This window comes from Rhipicephalus microplus, chromosome 3 (assembly GCF_043290135.1).
Source record: "Rhipicephalus microplus isolate Deutch F79 chromosome 3, USDA_Rmic, whole genome shotgun sequence".
Taxonomy (NCBI): Eukaryota; Metazoa; Arthropoda; class Arachnida; order Ixodida; family Ixodidae; genus Rhipicephalus; species Rhipicephalus microplus.
The window spans coordinates 246,844,290-246,865,102 of NC_134702.1; the positions used below are offsets into that span (position 1 = coordinate 246,844,290).

Sequence of the window (20,813 nt, forward strand, 5' to 3'; positions counted from 1 at the left end):
CGCAAGGCGTTCGCGCGTGGCGAGTGACCTTAAATGAGCAAAAAAATGACAAATCATTAAGGATATAGCCAGTTCGTCGCATTTTCGAAGGATTAGGTGTAGCATTTGAGCTCATAGAATTGATTTAAGGTAACACGGTGCAACTACGAAAACAGCTGCACGTCGTATAATCGGATGCACATAATAACATTATGCCGCCCCTAACTGGTTTGGTAGGTTACGCAATGTCTTGGTTGCTTTCTGTTTCTCGCTGTTCGTTCGCACATATATCTCATACAGGTGCACAGCTGAGTTCGTATCACTAAAGACCAAGAGTCGGACGCTTCCAGCTAGAAGTGATACACAAACAAAGACACATTTTCAAAAGCCAATACGATGGCTTTTGCAGGGGGTAAATCATACAATGGCGCGCAGATTCTGACTTCACCTTAGGCTATTAAACTCGAAGGAATTCGACAATGATTGGCGAGCGTTCTGACCATCAGGTGATATGCTTGGTGTAGCCGAGCGATTCGAGATATACAAGCCATGTTGATACTTGACGTTTGCGTAACGAATTGATTAATTTGTGAAGTTTAGCGTCCCAAAACCACGATATGTTTATGAGAGACGCCGTAGTGAAGGCATCCGAAAATTTCGACTACCTGGGGTTCTTGAACGAGCCCCAAATCTGAGCACACGAGCGCACAACATTTTCGCCTCCAGTGGATTTCCGTAACGCAGTGAACGTTCTAAAAGCCACCGCGCTGCTGCCGCTAACTCTGCTACCGCAAACTCTACTGCAACGAACGACAAACCGCGAAGATGACGCTGATTGCTTGTGAAAAACAGTGTCAAAAAGACTTTTTTTTTTTGAACGTACCCCTCACGAAAATGAAAATGACGGCTGTCGGCCTTAGTACAGTGCTAAACTGCTTCTCGTGCAAACCATGTTGCATTTTTTATTGCTTTGTAATAAACGTTACGTCATTGTTAGGCTGTCACGGGCAATTTTTGATAGTGTTAAATACCAGCAATTAGAATGAAGACGAAGATAGCTTGCGCAACGAGTTATAAGAAATGACCTAAAAAGAATTGACACTAGAATAAAGAAACAACCCGTGGTCGCACTTTTCTAAATTAAGGTTTAACATAGAAATGCGCAGTTATTGTAAAGGAGGGTAATTAGTGAAAACACACCTTTGAGAAGCACTCGAAAGCATATAAGATGTTGATTGGAAGGTATATTTGTGAACATCTAGCACCGAAATGGGGACTCCATCCAAGAGTGATATGTTTTTTCGTCCATTGCTGTCTACATTTTCACCGCGATATGAAACTTTGTATGTTCACTAAATTGAATGTTGAGACAACGGTCATGAACGGTAGTATCTAGTGTGCATGCGTTACGTGGTTTCTCATAAAAGACAAATGATGAAGGTTTCGTAAGGCTCTTCGTCAGCAGAACACAGTCACTCCCCACTTGTAGCCGATCCATGGATTGTGATTTGTCACCTCTACGCGATCATTCACAGCAGCACACCTACTTACTGGAAAGTTGTTTTGAAAACTTCGAAAATTTTATGCTGAACACGCGTTTGGCTGGTTGCGACATCCGCCTTGTGCTGCAGAAGCTGAGGAACGTGAAAAAAATTTGAGGAATGCCGTGCAGATGCAGCCAGAAAGCAACGCTTCATGAAAGGCTGTAACCTACAATGAAACTTCTCGCACGACTATTGCTTAGACTTCTTCAAATGGGTATGCCACGTAGATAATTTTAGGGGCGAAGCTTCATATGGTCTGTTTTCGTCCTTTGTAATATGTTGTAGTAGCCACTATTAGATAGTGTTAAGAAGTACTCAGTGTATGGCGTTGTTTGTCCTTGGAAATACAATAGTCAAATGACGTGAGTGGTTTTCGTATACTGACAATAGAAAAGAATAGGAGCAGACAGACGGATGGACAGACAAATGGACGCTCCTCCGCACTTATCATCCGCTCATCGAATATGCTGTGAATTTTTACTCGTAGAGGTGGTGGTCACAAACCTAAAGTAATTGTTTGTTTTACTAAGAGCAAAACGCTGTTTCAATAGGTGTAGTGCCACAAAGGCGCACGCAAGACTTGTGTATTGAGAATGTTACGCGCATCATTACGCAATTTTCTCAGTAGAGCTCATGTATATAGCCTCGTCAGTATCGAGTTTTCGGATTAGGCGACTATAAGTAGAGCCAGTTGCCACGTTTTTATAAATCTATAAGCCAAGTACGCCTCTCTCGACATATACTGCAGTTAAGCGTTCACTTACCGCCTTACTGAAGCATTTGACTTGCTTGAGCATATATTCTGCAGGTTGGTCAATGTACTTCGCCGCCTTTAACTCCGGCTTGCTGTCCGGCTCTCTTGCATATGGTCTTTTGGAGGGTTTGTACGAAGAGACGACTGAAATGAAAGAAAAGACGAAAACAAATAAAATTTTCTCACTGGCACTGCACGTTACGTTGATCTTTTTTTTTTCCTGTAAAAATGCATATCAGGTTAGCTATCGCGAACTGGTTGTCACTTTAGCTAGAGTTTTCTTATGACATCATCCATTGGCAGATTCGGAACACTTGCGAAACCTGTAATTGTGCGTCATGTGAATTTTGTCTGCCTGACTAGTAGATTGGCAGTGCTCCTTGAATGTTCTGATAAAAATCCTGAGCAGCCTCTGTAAATGGAGCAACAGTTTATACTCAGCGAAAAGTGGCAAATCCAACCGGAAGACGAAAGCATCCTGTGCCTTGGAACGGTGCTAAATCTGGACGCGCCCGCGCCGACGGATGCTTGTAGCGTCAGTCGCGCCTGACGTTTGCGTGTTGATAGTGTAGCGTCACTGTGCCGAAAAAGATGCACACATCGCCTTCCATTATGGCTAAATCCGTCTCACTGAGGCTTTTGCCTAACACACTTTCAGGTACCTCAGGTTTTAAATACCCTTGCAGATCAATTGAACTTTAGGGCTAGTAGTGCGACTTTCAAGAAACAAATAAAGAACTTATTCATAACCACCGGTCTACACTATCGAAACTACGTAATCGAGTCTCATGCCTCTGCAAATGCTTAAATTGTTCATAAATTTCTATGTCAATTATACGAGTGTAGACAGCGCAATTCATTGTATGCACGTGCATTTTGTGTCTGTTTTTGAGTTGTTTCATTGATATCGTTTAGTTGTGAATTTTAACGTGAGTGACCTCTAATTCTTCAAATGTGTTATGTAAACTTCTTATGCTATTTATGTTTAAATTTTGTGTGTACAATTGCAGGTTGCTTGAAACCAAAGTATTGAATATATATATTGTTTGTCATTGCTGATGTCTAAGCTTTGCACTGTCACGGACTGCGGAGGGACAAGGGCCTTTGTCAGGCTGTTCGCCTTTAGCCCTTTGCCCCTGCAGGTAGCTCTGTATCCGGCTTACTGTAAATAAAACTACTACTACTACTACTACTACTACTACTACTACTACTACTACTAACTACTACTACTACTACTACTACTACTACTACTACAACTACTACTACTACTACTACTACTTTGTAATATGCAGAGTATGCTTGAAAATATAGTGTCCAGTCAGTTGTTCCAGAGAAAGCGCGTGTGTTTCATTGGTAGCTTTCCTTCTTTTGCCCTCCACCAGAGTGGAGTGCTGTGGCTCAGAGTTCGTCGACCACTCCGAATCCACCATTGATTGACACCACTCAGTAATGTTGTTCCCGACAGGGGGAGGCGGGCCGATGATGTGTTTGGATTCATTACATGACGACTATTCATTCAGGCGCTTCCTATGGGGTGTTCCACAACCTATATCATTGAATAACCCTGGTCACCTTCTTACCCTTCTCCCGTGAGTACGCCTATTGTAGTGAGGTGAGTGACCCCCGGAGACCTGCGCCATGTTCATACCAGCAAAGCATCACGGCTCCTTCACGTTTGTTTTACAGGTACTTGTGTGGAACGTGTGCGCGAGATGCGCAGACGATAATCAGCATGACGTGTCTCACATCCGTCACATCAACCAAGCCACCTACACCGTACGTCACGGACCAATTCGGCTCCTAGAAACCGAAACCGAAAGCTGCCAACATGAAAAAGGTGATAATAAATATTTCAGCAAAATAAAAAAAATCTTGGGGTATGTATCGCGCTTCCTGGAGCTATAAGAAACGCATGCCGCAAAGAACGCGCTAACCACAAATACGCGCACAGTCACAAAGTGTTCATGTACAGCCTTGCTTTTTATTTATGCAGTATGCCTAAAAATGTACTACGGTAAATGACATTCGGACGATCAGCCTTTCTCTTAAAATACTGAAAAGCGTGTTTTCTTTATAATCCCATGAATGCCTTTCTGAGGACGCACTGAGAACGTCGTCTAACGCATGAAAACGGATGAGGACATTTGTACCATTTGAGGGCTACCCCAGGTCGTCGAGTGTTCTCTGGGTGCCCATTACTTCGCGAATTTCTAATAGACAAAAGGAGCTTCACCTGTGAAGGTACTTCTAATAAATTTTTAATTAGTTGGATTCTTATTGATTTAGTCATTTCGGTTGAGAGTTATCACCTAAATTATTCATACGCAGCTATATAGCGTATACTTTTCTATTCCGAGATGACTGAATATTACTTTTTCCTTGACCAAAATTCCAAGTTTGTTTTTTCCCATCATATTTCCAAACAAAAAGGAAAATCGAAAAAAACAACAAAACGGCATGTAAAATGAAAATACCTATTCAAACGACCCCGCTGGCTCTTAGTAGAAGCGCTAGCTGCTAAGGCTCTTTTGTGTCTCTATGTGCAGGGCACACTGAGCATTTAAGCCCCCGAGAGTGCGCCGAATCCGACTCCGCGGTGGCGAAAACTGTTTAAAAAGCCCTCTCCGCACCGATCGTTCTTGGACCAATTCTTGCGTCGTCTGCCGCCGAATGGCTCGCCAAGGAGCACTCGTCAAGGAATATTAATAAATGGCGGGCTAGCCCTGTACGTAACTGAGTGTTGTAACTAAGGAAAACCCTTTTGTGACCAATGGGAGTTTTACCCATTCTGTGCCTACTTCACGTCCCTTTTTTATTGAACAGGTGACCGACCTTGTCGTTCGCGTGGCGGAGCTTTCGCGGCCTTGCCGAGCAAAACAAACCCACCAATACCGCCGCCGTCGGCGGTTTTTTTCTGCTCTTCATGCATTACAAGACAGCGACTTGCCAGCGAAGTAAGCATTACTGCTTCGTCTTGCTTCCTGCGTTGGAGAATCATTGAACTCTGGGCCAGCGGATAGCGTGGTGGCGTTTACGAGCCGCAACAATAACCGGGTAACAGCGCATTCATTACGCGTTCGCCCGGTGGCAGATGGCATATTCGGCAGCACTGGGCGCGTCCATTGCGAACGACGCTGCATTTCGGCGGTAATAGAATTTCGCTCTCTGTAAAAAGCGGATGCTTCCGTGTAAACTAGGAGCAAAGAAGCGCCTCCAGAATCCCAATCACCAATTCGCTCGCGCAGATCATCAAATAAACGTTGCATTCACGTTCTCCAGACGGAAGGCTATCGCTTTTCGACGACATTTGCAGTAAAAATTGCAGATATGGAGATCACGTTTGCTGAGGCTGGTCGACACAGCAAATTCCGTGGTTACAGACACTTTAGGCATGACCGGCCACTGCACCAACAAGGAAGTTCTGCGCTGCGGCGTTTCTGTTCTACTAGGGCTTCAATGATTGTTTAGGACGCTATTCGCGGACAACTTTAGGGGCGAAACTCCTTATAGCGGCACCCGTTCGTCTCTCGTAGTCGTAGTTGTAGTCGTAGTGTGTAAACAGACTTACATTTGGCCTCCAAAGTGGTGGCGGTGAGAGATTTCATCTGTGCGTTGTTGAGCAATAAAAAATTCGCAGCGTGCGCGTTCACTAAAAGCTGAATTCTCCTGTCTCTCATTCACCCTTAGCAGCCATTTGCATGTACCTTGAGCACTATCTGACAACAAAGGGTTGCTACATTTTACTCGCTGGGCATAAACTCCTTGGTTTTAGAAAGGTTTAGCGAGCGTTGGGCCGCAGTGCCATCAATACAGTGACCTAGTATATACCATGAACTCGAGGTGGTTAAAGGTGGGAATTAGACCCGAAGCGCAAGCCGTAAGAAAGTGTGCGTGTACCACCTCTCGTTTAGTCCTTGGAATGTCCGCTGGATGGCGGTGCGTATGCGGAATATATGATGAAAAGATGCGAGATGGTGTACATGGAGTGTTGAATAGATGGACGATTGGACACACAGACAGATGCATGGACGGACTCACGGATGGCTGCACCGACGAATGGACGCATGGATGGACGCAGGGGCGGATGCATGGACGAACGCAGGGACGGACGCACATATCGACGTGCGGACGCACAAACAGACGCACGCACCGATCGGCGAATGATCGCACGGATGGTCATACAGACGGACGCATGAACGGACGGAAGCAAGAACGAATGGACAGACGGATGCTTCGCCTCACTCTCCATCAACCACTCCAAAAATATGCTGCCATTTTTTTTAACCGTAAAGGGCAAGTATTCTTACACGAAGTAGTCCGGTTCTGTACGCGTAAATTACGTGCAATCAGTGGTGCTTTTAAGCGCAGGCGCCGCTAGGTGTTTCAAGTATACGTAAGAATGGTACGATTTTCTCATGCGTGTGAAAACGCAACTTGACGACGAGAAAACTGAAAGAAATGCAAATATCTCAATGGTGTGTGCTACGTGGTATCTCAAAGGGCTACGTTTAGGAGAGACAGACAGACATATATAAAGGAGGGTGCTTGGACCTTCCGCCGCCAATTTTTTCAAGTTCTTGATAAATGTTTTCTATGATGCCCCCTCTTCAAAAAAACATGTCCTTGCTCGTTTGGAACCAGTCATAAGTCGTATTCCAAAGTACTATATTAAAATGAGTCAGGAAGAGCACCGATAACGTGGTCCATTGGTGCTTAAGAACATTGACACAATAGTCAAACGAGGTAATTTTAGGGTAAGAGACTTATGAACCAACTCATTTGGAGTCGCTCAGACACAGGCCATGAGTGTGTGAGCTTACAATAGCTGCTTACCTTAGGTGGAGAGGGAGAAAAGCAGATGAGTTGCATAGGAAGAATGATGAAAGATGGCAGGACTGCTGATAAATTGATATAAAAATCAGCTAAAACTCAAGCAAAAGGTAGCCTAAATAACAATGCCAGTCAATTTTCGCACCCGATTTCTAGTCAAACAGAAATACAGTGCTGTATTATATTCAGAGCTGTTAGTATTAAACCGCAAATATGAAGAATTTGAATTGGCAAGAACGATATGCGCGGCATCAGACGGGGGGATGCTCGATGGAGCTCCTCTGTGCGCGCCGTCTCAAAGCTGGGGCGACAGCTTGTGCGAGCATAGGCAAACATGGCAAAAAGGTTACAAATATTGATTTTCTTCAACATAGTGCTCTGCTTTGTCTTTGAATATAGTAGAATATTTATGGCAGCCAGTAAGTAACCATGGCGACAGGCTTAATTACTTGTCGCCTGACAGCACACTTTCTGTTTCCCCCTCATCCGCTTGCCTTCTCTGGGAATCTAGTCAGTTACCGTTAATGACCGGTGGTTATTCTCGTTATGCGCTACGTGACCAGCCCATGTACATTCCTTCTTGATTTCAAGTATGATACCCTTAATGCTGCTTTGTTCGCTGAAACACTCTTATCCCTTCTTGTTACTTAACACGCGTCATTTTTCTTTCCATCGCTTACTGCTTCACGCACCAATTTTGAAATCCTGAAGTACCGGCAATATGCAGCTGTTACTTTTGCATTACAGCTGGTGGAGATACAGTGCTTGCTTTGCTTGCAAAATAAAAAAAAAACGAATTGTGCTTGAGAATGGGTGCTGAGATTTTTATTGGCGAAAGTATAAATATGCAGACACACGAAATAAATAATGAAAAATGACTAGAGAACAGTTTTTATTCACGTGCGTGGCATCAGGAAGCTGACTTATTATTCAAACAGATCAAGCGACTGAGCGTTTGATCTGTTTGAATGTGGGACTTTTTTAAAATACGACTAATTTGTTTGAGATATTCGAGGCTTTCGCAATTTATCAAAGGGGTAATCGGCATGTGAGTGCTCCCTTGCGCGATCTGTTTAAAAAAGAAATCAGCTATTTCACTTCATCCAGGTGACCAGTTGTTGACATCTATCCATTGTTCGTCACATTGTGTACGCATATTCTTGCTTTCAGCAATGAACATTTCCGTTGGAAGTTAGGGCCTATGCAAATGTCATTATAGATTCTCGTGTATTACCTGTTTTTTTTTTCACGTTATCTCCCAATTAGCCCCCTTCCACTGCTTCTCCAGGAATATCAGCCTACATATCGGGTCAAGGCGCTTCCCCATCCTCGAGATAAGTGCTAGGCCAGGCATGTCATGCAAACGCCTATCGATCTGATGCTCTCGTCGACTAGGTGTTGATACCACTGAGATCTTATGTTTTGAACCACGTATTACATGTCCAGAGGATAACACAAAAGAAGAGCTGCCGGTAGGCTAACTGACCAGTGTACAGCCTCACGTAATGACTGAGGTTTGTAGAGCAGAAAACAAAAAAGAGAATGAGCAAATGTATACATATGATGGCAGCAGGATAACATTTAAGACAGCAGTACAAACATAAGTGCTGAACAATAACCTATGCATTTTTTTCACAATAAGGCAAAAAAGAAAATTGCTTACAAAGCTTGACAAAGCGTTCCGTCATCACCTTGAAGATCTTCGACAAATATCCAGGCAGAGAATGTTTTCTGAAATAGAGACCTCCGCTTAGTTTATCAGTGAGCATCTGTCTTCAGTCGCCTTTCAAATAAAGAGCAAGCACTTCGAAAGCGGGTAAAAAAGACGATAGTTCTGTTACCATTGCCATAGTTCCTCAATACAAGTATATAGGGACTATGCTATTAATAAGTTTAAACAGTTGTCTAGGCTTCTATTTATACACGTATGTTGTCAGTGCTAACATTTATTGCACAATAAAACGTTTTGCCTTCATTACCAACATAGATTGCAGCTCGAATTTTTATTAAAAAAAAAGAGCTAGACATCCATCAGACTAGTTTCTTTCAATGATATCGAGCGTCAAGCATAACACGAGGGCTCATTGGGAAACTGGCAGCTCGTAAAAAGGATCGCATGCTATGTGACACCAGCTGGTGAAAACAATTGCACTCAGTGTCATGTATACAAGCTGCGCTGGTTAACACTCCGCAGTTTACATGCGTACAATACCGTAAATATATATGCAGAGAAGCTTCTGGTGCCAATGAATCTGCGGACACCCACAGTAGCGCTTGTATCACCATTGCTTTGAAAGAAAGGGCAGGCTACGAATAAATATCATTTTTTAGATTCAAGGCACTTGATTTGCAAGTATAAAACAAACCTGCACAAACTCAATCACCAGGGTAAGCATTGTTCTTCAGGTGTTGTACAACTGGCGTACACTTGAGAGCAAACACGCTTGTTTTGTCGCGCCTATGCATATATATATATATATATATATATATATATATATATATATATATATATATATATATATATATATATATATATATATATATATATACAATGTGACAGACATGTGAGAGGTGATAAGGAGAGGAAGACGAAGAGTCTTGGCAAGATCTCAGTGCGCTACTGCGAACGACCGTTGTTCACGTCTTATAAATACAATCATTTCATCACAGTTCGCTGTAACAGTTGTGGGGGACGTGCTCGTTATGCACAAACGAAGACGAAGGTTGAACCGCAAGTTCTTTGATGAAGCCGTCGCCTTGCTCGACTTCCACCAAATCCATTTGGGCTGAACATGTCCCACAACGCATATGAATATCGAACCCCCTCCACTTCTGCGCCGACCAGTTCGGCTCCACAACTGAGAGATGCTCATCCATTTACTGGCAGACCAGATGAAGATGTCGCGGCTTGGCTCATCTAGTACAAATGGGTTAGCGCCGCTAAGAAATGGGATGCCGCTTCTCAGCTTTCGTACGTCGTGTTCTTTCTGACGAATACTTTGTTATAAGGTACAAGAATGAAGGGCGAGGAAAAGCTAACGACGTAGACCATATTCGTTTGTGTCTGAGATATATTATATATATATATATATATATATATATATATATATATATATATATATATATATATATATATATATATACACATACAATGCCACGTTCCATTTCCCAAGTTTTTGTCCCAAAACACCACACGATTCTCAGCGCAAACCGCACCTGCAGTTTTCGAGAAGGTTCCGGACTGTAGTAGATCATTTCGATAAGATCACGCCCACTATGCGAACGGTACAGATTGTTCTGGAACTTACTCCATCGCCAGCGATAACGCTAGAACATTTTACGGCAATAGTATAAATGCCGACGCACTTCGCCGCTTGTCTGTTGTTGTTGATCGAAGGCCGACGCTCCGTTCGCCGCTATCAGTCCGAGACTGCATCTGTGCAAGACGGCTGCTGTAAATGGACTTTCCGTTTACCGGGCACAGGTTCGCCCAAATAAACAGTTAAATCCCAACACGAAGTCTCCTGTCTTCGGCCACGTCACGACCCCGTGACATCTGGTGGAGGTGCTGTTTTTTCCATGTACCGGACGCCTCCGTCAAGCCGTGAACCAAGCCCACGCCGTAAAGACACCGACGCTAGCAACGAGCAGCGAGTTAGCCGCAGGCAACAAGGTCTGCCACCGGAGTACGGGCTTTTACTGGACAAGGCTCGGAAAACCAAGACGTTGACGTCGACCATGGCGACCATGTCAACGCCGGTTCTACCTGCACCACTCCTGCTCCGGCAACCCAAAGAGCCGCCAACTTTCCGCGGTTCGCCACTGGAAGACGCGGAAAGCTGGATCGAAAGGTTCGACCACGTCGCTGCCTTCAATGACTGGACAGACGAAGACAAGCTACGGCATGTGTATTTCGCCTTGGAAGATGCTGCTCGGACCTGGTTCGAGAATCAAGAGCGAAGCCTCACAACGTGGGACGCCTTTCGCGCCAGGTTCCTCAACACTTCGCAAGTGTGGTGCGCAAGGAAAAGACCGCAGCTATCCTCGAAACCCGCATGCAGATGCCAAATGAAAATTGGCGATATTCACGGAAGATATGATTAAACTCTTCCGCCACGCTGACTCCGACATGTCCGAGGAGAAGGTGCGTTTACTTATGCGAGGAGTAAAGCAGGAACTCTTCGCCGCGCTGATCAGAAAGCCGCCTAAGACGGTCGCCGAATTCATTTCCGAAGCATATACGATAGAGAGAGCTCGAGATGCGCACGCGGCAACATAACCGTAGCTCCTCGTCTACAAGATACGCCGACATTCAAGCGCTCGGAACCACTGACTTGCGTGAGACGATCCAAGCGATCGTGCGAGAGGAGCTGTGAAAATTACTTCCTTCAGCGCAGCCTCACGTGGAATCCATCGCGGACGTCGTACGCCAGGAGATCCAGCAGTCGCTGGGCGTTTCTCGGCCTCAAGAGCCGCAGCTGCAAGTCATGAGCTACGCTGCTGCAGCACGCCGCCACGCCCCTCCTCCACGCGCACGCCAAAACGCCGCCCCATTGCACTTCCGTCGCCCCCACCCCCACCGACGACCTACCGTTTGCAAGCGGACCAGCGCAGTGCGCCGAGGAAAACCGACGTTTGGCGCACCCCTGACCACCGCCCACGGTGCTACCACTGCGGTGAGGCCGGGCACACTTACCGCCGTTGCCAGTACCGACAGATGGGACTGCGTGGCTTCGCCGTCAATGCACTGCATCCACAGCCAGAGAACGACGACGTGACATCGCCGACTACCTGACAGGAACTCGGTGGACACCACCAAGCCCTTCGCGTTCGCGTCGCCCAGCCGCCGCTCGTCACCACACCACCGGCAGTACTCTGGCCCAACGCGGGGCCGGTCTCCTAGGACGTATCCGGGAAACTAAGGGCAGCAACCGGTGGAGGTGCGGTTGCTGTGCGACGAACTACCGAAGATCCTCCGACGACGACGACGCCGCGACGGAGCTTTCCGAACACAACGCCAACCAGGCAAAGCCTTGACGGCAAAAGCTCACTTACGGAAGGTGGCCTGACGACGCAACATGGAAGCAGCGGAACAAACGGACGCAGCCGTGACCCGACGCCACGCCCCAAATGTAATGCGAGACGGCGAACTAGCGACCTCGACGTTCTTATCGACGGCCATAGTGTGACCGCTCTCGTCGATACTGAAGCCGACTATTCTGTCATCAGTGGGTCGTTGGCCGCGAAGTTAAAGAAAGTTAGGACAGCTTGAAAAGGCCCTGAAATCCGCACAGCCGGAGGTCATCTCGTAACGCCTGCAGGAATCTGCACAGCGAGAGTCACCATTAACGGCCGTATTTATCCTACAGACTTTGTAGTCCTACAGCGTTGCTCGAGAGATGTCATCCTTAGCATGGACTTCTTATGCCTCCTTGGTGCTGTCATCAACCTAAAAATAAGTCGATAACGTTATCCACAGAAGAAGCACTACCGCCGCACACGCCGTCAGGACACCATGCCTTGAATGTGCTGGAAGAACAAGTCACCATTCCGCCTCGCTCAAGCGTCATTATTTCACTCGGCGCTTCTAAATCACCTGACTTGGAAGGCGTCGTTGAAGGCAGTCAGCATCTGTAGGTCACCTGAAATATTTGCATCGCAAGAGCAATTGCAAAGCTGCGGGGAGGCAAAGCAACGGTTGGGCTCACGAATTTCAGCAATGAGTACAAACATGTGAACAAAGGAACGACGGTCGCTTACATCGAAGAAATTCTGGAAGCCACCAGCGCTCTCGCCCTCGCCGATTCTGAGGAACCTGCTCAAAGGAACGAAGCCCCTCCCATAGTTTTCGACGTCAATCCCAGACTTCCGAACGCTAAGCAAGAACAGCTCAAGGCCCTGCTCCTGCAATACGAAGATTGCTTTTCGTCGTCATCAAAAATTCGGCAGACCCCAGTCACGAAACATCGCATCATAACCGAATAAAATGCCAGACCACTCCGTCAGAGTCCGTACAGGGTTTCGACGCGAGAACGTGAGGCCATGAAGAGACAAGTTGATGAAATGCTGCGGGATGACATTATTCAGCCGTCCAAGAGTCCATGGGCATCCCCCCTGATGCTAGTGAAGAAAAAGGATGGGACCCTACGTTTCTGCGTCGATTTTCGCCGCCTGAACAAAATCACAAACACGGACGTGTATCCTCTCCCACGAATAGACGACGCACTTGATCGGCTCCATAACGCCACATACTTTTCGTCAATGGACCTCAAGACTGGCTATTGGCAAATCAAAGTCGACGAAAGAGACCGAGAGAAGACGGCGTTTATAACACCCGACAGCCTCTTCGAGTTTATTGTGATGCCCTCCGGCCTTTGCTCAGCAACTGCAACATTTCAACGCGTTATGGATACAGTATTGGCAGGATTGAAGTGGCAGACTTGCCTTGTGTACTTGGAAGACGTCGTCGTGTTTTCCTCGAGTTTTGACGAGCATCTTTGGCGCCTTGAAGGTGTACTTCAAGCCATCAAGACTTCCGGACTCACACTGAAGCCAGAAAAGTGCCGATTTGCGTATGCGGAGCTCTTGTTTCTGGGGCACTTTATTAGCAAGTCTGCAGTTCGTCCCGATCCACGGAAAACAGCCGCCATCGCCGACTTCCCACCGCCCACTGACAAGAAAGCCGTGCGCCGATTTCTGGGCCTGTGCGCCTATTAAAGGCAGTTCGTGAAAATCTTCGCCCGCATCGCCGATCCTCTCACTAACCTTACCAAGGCCGACGTGGAGTTCAAGTGGGAAACGCCACAGGAACACGCTTTCCAGGAGCTTAAACATCGCCTCCAGACGCCTCCGTTACTTGCCCATTTTGACAAATTCGCCGAGACAGAAATACATACTGACGCAAGCAGCGTAGGTCTTGGCGCCGTTCTTGTGCAGAGCGCTGACGGACTTGAAAGGGTTATTAGTTACGCCAGCCGATCGCTATCCAAAGCAGAAGCAAATTATTCCACAAGAGAAAAGGAGTGCCTCGCCATCATCTGGGCTACGTCGAAATTTCGCCCCTACCTCTACGGCAGGCCTTTCAAAGTTGTGAGCGACCACCACGCTTTGTGTTGGCTAGCCACCTTGAAGGACCCTTCAGGTCGCCTCGCACGATGGAGCCTGAGACTTCAAGAATATGACATTACTGTCATTTACAAGTCCGGCAAAAAACACTCCAACGCTGACTGGCTCTCTCGTGCGCCTGTCGACCAACCGGTACCCGACGATCCAGATGACGACTACTTCTTGGGAACAATAACTACCGACGACTTCGCTGAACGACAGCGGGCCGACCAGGAACTTAAGGCCCTAATAGAACACCTCGAAGGCAGGACAACCGAAGTGCCGAAGGTATTCAAGCGCACACTTGCGTCGTTCTTTCTACGAAGCGGTCTTCTACAAAAGAAAAACTTTTCACCGCTTCGAGCTAAGTACCTCCTTGTGGTGCCTTCAGCTCTGCGACCAGAACTCCTGCAGGCCCTGCACTATGATCCGACGGCAGGGCACCTCGGTGTTTCTCGCACGCTCTCGAGGATACAAGACAGGTATTACTGGCCACGTCTTACCACCGACGTCACTCGTTACGCGAGGACATGCCGGGACTGTTAGCGACGCAAGACACCGCCGACAAGGCCAGCGGGACTTCGGCAGCCAATTGATTCACCTTGCCGACCTTTCCAGCAGATTGGTATAGACCTACTGGGGCCGTTCCCGACGTCGGCTTTCGGAAACAAGTGCATCGTGCTAGCTACCGACTACCTCACCCGCTACGCCAAGACAAAAGCCCTGCCAAAAGGCAGTGCATTCGAGGTAGCTAAGTTCTTCGTCGAAAATATTGTCCTACGTCACGGTGCCCCGGAGGTCTTTATAAATGACAGAGGAACGGCATTCACTGCCGACTTAACTCAAGCGATCTTGGCATACAGCCAAACAGACCACCGCCGGACGACAGCGTGCCACCCACAGACCAACGGCCTCACCAAGCGGCTTAACAAGACGATCGCCGACATGCTGTCAATGTACGTCGATGTCGAACACGTCGAACACAAGACGTGGCACGCAATTCTTCCGTATGTGACCTTCGCATACAACATGGCGGTGCAGGAGACGACGCAGATATCTCCATACAAATTGGTCTACGGAAGGAGCCCGGGAACGACGCTCGATGTCATGTTACCCAACGTCACCGACGAAGAAAACCTCGATGTGAGCGAGTACCTCCAACGTGCCGAAGAAGCCCGACAACTTGCGCGTCTTCGTATCAGGAATCAACAGACGACCAACAGCCACCGTTACAACTTTCGACGACGCTTCGTGGAATATAACAGCCCGGTGAGAGTGTTTGGGTGTGGACGCCCATACGCCGACGTGGACTAAGTGAAAAGCTTCTGCGACGGTACTTCGGACCGTACAGGGTGGTTAGACGTCTCGGCCCACTTGACTACGAGGTGTTCCCCGACGGCATCACGAACTCTCAACGACGCCGATCACGACTTGAAGTCGTCCTTGTCGCGCGCCTCAAGTCGTTTCATGCGCGTTAACAAACTGAAACAGTGTTTTTTGTATTATTGTTGTATCGTAATTTATTCATTGTACTTTCTTGCAATATTATTGTAGCTTCATCTTTAGTGAAAGCATCGGGACGGTACCTTTTTTCAGAGAGGGGCAATGCCACGTTCCGATTCCCAAGTTTTTGTCTCAAAACACCACACTATTCTCAGCGCAAACCGTCCCTGCAGTTTTCGAGAAGGTTGCGGACTGTAGTAGATCATTTCGATAAGATCACGCCCACTGTGCGAACGGTACAGATTGTTCTGATATCTACGCCACCGCCAGCGATAACGCTAGAACATTTTACGGGAATAGTATAAATGCCGACGCGCTTCGCCGCTTGTCTGTTGTTGTTGATCGAAGGCCGACGCTCCGTTCGCCGCTATCAGTCCGAGACTGCTATCTGTGCAAGACTGCTGCTGCAATTGGACTTTCCGTTTACCGGGCACAGGTTCGCCCAAATAAACAGTTTAATCCCAACACAAAGTCTCCTGTCTTCGGCCACGTCACAACCCCGTGACAATATATATATTTATATATATATATATACTATATTCGACTGTAAGTTTTATTTCCACATCACATTGCCCAAAGCCCAATACAGTGCAATTTGCATGCGAAAATAGAGATCAGAGCTGGAACTGTACTTGCGCAACTTGACTATGCTCTGATTCCCCGTAGAAATCAGTAACAGTACTGAAAATATCGGTATCAAAATATTGTTACTTATGGTAAGGTAACTTAAGGGGTGAGGTTTTAATGCACAACGATTTCGCGATCACACTCTGATGATGATCACCATTCCACCGCCATGGCTCGTACTCACCCAGGGGAATTGCAGTAGAAGCAACGTCATCTTCCTTTTCCACCCGCGCTTCCCTTGTTTTACCTGGTAGTGACACTTCGTGTTATTCATCCTGTCTCAGATGGAGCCCTCTGGGCGAGTCATTCTTGTATCCTTCGTGTAAACGGCTTCAGGCGGGCGACATACGTCACCTCTGATGAACGTCGGCCACAAGTGGTGACACGCGCAATTTCGTAGTTGACCTCGCTGAGATGATGGAGTATCACGAATGGACCGGCGTAGTGTGCAGTAGCTTTTGGCTCAAGCCACGTCTTCGTATAGGAGTCCACACCCACACTAGATCACCGGAGTACAGGATACATGCCGGTGATGGCTGTAGTAGCGAGTTTTGGAGGACTCTTGCATTGCCAGTGTACGTAAGCAGGCAAGTCGACGTGTCTCTTCCGCACGATACAAAGTTTCCGAAATTGTTAAATCGTCATGGACGGCAAAATGAAAGATAGTGTCCACCGTATGTCGACGTGAGCGAGCGTAGAGTACAGAGAAAGGGCTGTAGCCTGTCGCTTCATGTTTCGCCGTGTTGAAGGCGTACGTGACGAATGGTAATACTTCATCCCAAGTTTTGTGGTCACTGGTGAAGTACATTGACAACATGTTGATGAGCATTCGCTTTGTGCACTAGGTGTGCACTAGGTGAAAACGTTAGTTTGTGGATGATACGCAGTTGAGTGTCGGAACTTGGAGGCACACAAACGAAGTAATGATTCCTCAATGTCAGCGGTAAATTGTCGTCCACGGTCTCTTATTATCACGCCAGGTAGCCTTTGTCAGAGGACGACTGAATGCAACAGGAACTCCGAAACCAGGGCTGCCATGGTTGAGGATGAAGCAGCCGTCTCGCAGTACCGCGTCCGGTAGTCGGCCATGCAATTATCCACCGGTTACCTTGTGAGCAGCGTGGAAATAGTCCCATCAGATCAGTACCGACCTTTTCAAAGGGGAAACCGGGAGGCTTTACTGGTTCCAGTTGACCCGAGGTGGGCCGCCTGTGGCTCTGACACTGCGCACAGCTGGCCACGTTGTTTTGAATTGTCTTTCTCGTTTTCGGCCAAGAGAACTGCTCTTACGTGTGACTAAGTGTTCGTGTGGTTCCTACATGGCCAGAGGTGGGGTTACATAGGTTGGACGCAGAACAGCCGTTTGTAGGACGCAGGAACAACCAGCAGAAAGCGGGCGCGCATCGTGGACAAGTTTCTCTGAAAAAGAAGAAGATTTCGGACGCACAATCGGCCTTCGCTTAATGACTTTCTTTCTTCAGGGAAGAGAGCTTTCAAGTTTGGGTCATTGGGCTGCTCAACGGTGAAAGTCACGGCATCGGGAAAGCCAGACGACAGAGCGATAAGGTGGTCAAAGTTATCGGCTTCACAATCTGTCGTCGGTAGCGGCATCCTGGAGAGGCAATCAGCATCAGCGTGTAGACGGCCAGTCTTGTATGAAATGGTGAAGACATGTCCTTGCAAACGAATGGCCCATCGTGCGAGGTGGCCGGATTGGTCACGTAGGTTGACCAGCCAACACAGCGAACGGTGATCTGCGACGACAGTGAACGGGCGACCATAGATGTATAAGCGAAACCGTTGTACGGCAAATACTACCACTAGGCATTCCTGTTCGGTCAGTGTAGTTGCGTTCAGGCTTGCTTAAAGAACAACTTGCGTACTCCGCAACGTGTTCTTCTTGCCAGAACGCCGAACGAGAACGCCACCAATACCGTTGCCACTTGCGTCTTTGTGAATTTCCGTGGGCGGCGAAGGATTGAAGTGCCGAAGTATTGGCTGTGATTTTAACAAACACTTCAGCTCGTGAAAAGCGCCATGACACTCGAAGGTCCACTGACACGGGCTGTTCTTGCATAGAAGGCTCGTGAGGGGTGAACGACATCCACAAACCTGGGTATGAACTGGTAGATATACGAGCACAGCCCAATGAAGGTACAAAGATTTAGGACGCTCGAACGATTCAATGGCCGCTGTCTTTTATGCGTCAGGTCTAATGCCATCTTTATCAACGAGATGTCCCAGCACCAATGTCTGCCGCTCGTCACTTTTTGTGGCACTTTTTGAATTCAGTACAAGGCCAGCTTTTTCATTGTAGTTGAGCATGAGGTCTAGGCGGGTGTTGTGCTCCTCAAACGTACTTTCAAAAACTACGACATCGTCAAGGTAACACATGCATAAATTCCATTTTAAACTATGCAGTATACAGTTAATAAATCTTTCGAATGTCGCAGGAGCATTACATAATCCGAATGGCATAACGTTGAACTCGTTAAATTCATCGGTCGTAACGAATGCCGTCTTTTCTTTGTCAGGTGCGTGCATCGGAATTTGCCAGTAACCTGATCTCAGGTCAACGAATGAAAAGTAGGATGTGGAATGCAGGCAGTCTAAAGCGTCATCGACGCGTGGCAGTGGATAGACGTCTTTCTTAGTAAAAGAATTCAGTCGGCGGTAGTCAACGCAAAATCTCCACGAACCATCCTTCTTCCTCACTAGAATGACGAGAGCAGCCCACGGACTTGCCGATCCCTGTATTATTCCCTTCTGCAGCATTTGTTGGACTTGCTCGTCAATTATCTTGCGCTCCGATGGTTCCACTCGGTAAGGTTTCTGCCTAATGGGATGCGCCGACTCGGTGTGGATCTGTTGACGTATCCGGGACGCTGGGATTGAGGGCCTTTGGCAGTTTTTAGAAAAATCGAACAAGTTCGAGTGCTTAGATAGAACGCCGAGTGGTGTATGACGTTCACTTTGGTCAAGTGACTTGCTGACCATTTGTAGTAATTGGGTATCCTATGAAACTTTTAAGCCTAGATGTTTATTTTGGCTTGTAGCATCAACAAGCGCGACTAGCGTCGTAGATGATTCGGGTCCTAATACTGCATGTTTCATGCCACCTGGCAGAACTGCTGGCTCCATGGAACTGTTCATTGTCCACAAACCTGCCCTTCCATCAAGGACTGACACTATACAATAGGTAATAAGAATGTTCTTTTTCAGGAATGCTAAGGGAATCGGTTCGAGCGTGGCGTCAAACGTGTCACAGTTGTTATTGGAACATGTCACGGGAACACACACAGTAGAAAATGCAGCAACGACTGTGTCCACGGAGACGAAAAAGATGCACTCCTCCGGACAGAAATTTTCCAATAGCGCCGTTGAGAAAGCACCGTGTATAGAAAGGTGCCCACTTCTGCAGTCTACAGTTACCCCACACTCACACAAGAAGTCGATACGCAAGATAACGTCATGTGTAGACCGCGGAATAACCGCAAACTCTGTGCAAAACACCTTACCACACAGCGAGACGTCCACAGTACAATATCCTACCGGACATGACACATCCCCACTTACAGCACGAAATGTCACTCCGTGGTTCAGGTAAAACATCACGTTTGGTCCTAGCAGGTTCTTAAAATTTTCACTCATCATCAAGACTGTCACGCCTGTATCCACAAGTGCCATAGTAGCCACTGCATCGACAACTACATGAACTTTGTTCTTCAACATAAACGCTGACGGGGATATATCTGTAGATAGCACCTGTGATCTCACGGTCTCACTCCTACTGGCCGCACCGACTAGTTTTCCGGCGGCGGCGTCCGTGCGCGTTGCCGTAGCGACGGCGATCGTAGAGCACGTGGAGCTGGTGGTGGCGTCACACTTCGGTCAGAGGGCGGCGAGGGGTCGCGTGACCCGGTAGGTGCGCGTGGTTTTCGTGACGTGGAGAGCGGGTGGTCGAAAGGTTGGTGAGACATGTGCCAAGACGGTCGCTGATATAGGCGGTGGTCACAAAAACCTGCGATGTGACCCGAGACGCCACAGTTGTAGCACACCGCCATTGGTTGAGGGGCACGTGGCTGCTTAGAGTAACAACTCCTCTCGGAAGGCATGAGATAATGGTGCGCCCTTCAAGGGCACTCTAGGCCGGCGATGTTGGGTAAACAGGCGGGCGGAAACTTCGTTCGTAGTTTGGAGGTGGTTGACTTTGGAATCCAACCTGCCGTGTGCCTTGATATTCATAAGCGTCTGCTGCGTTCATCGATGGTTGCCATGGTGGAAGAGAAACAGGAGTCTGTACACGTTCTGGTTCGCTTGCGCGCGTCCTGAAAATCGCTGGGGCGATGATAGGTCTGCTGACATCAAAGCAGATCTTCTCTGACTATCTGCCGTAGGGTCAAAGCAAGGTCCTTAGGCGACACTGTTTCAACACTAGCAACAGTGGGGACGTTGGACAGGCGGCCGAATTT

At 47.5% G+C, this 20,813-nt stretch overlaps 1 protein-coding gene across 1 annotated transcript in view; it reads right to left on the reverse strand.

The window, feature by feature from the left end:
* The window catches only part of LOC119168750 (uncharacterized), a 288,336-nt gene that overhangs the window by 42,690 nt on the left and 224,833 nt on the right, over window positions 1-20,813 (reverse strand). The window contains exons 17-18 of the mRNA XM_037420141.2: window positions 8,771-8,838; window positions 2,288-2,421 (exon numbers count right to left, since the gene is read on the reverse strand). Of these exons, the coding sequence (XP_037276038.2) occupies window positions 2,288-2,421; window positions 8,771-8,838 (202 nt within the window). The remainder of the gene's footprint in view (window positions 1-2,287; window positions 2,422-8,770; window positions 8,839-20,813) is intronic.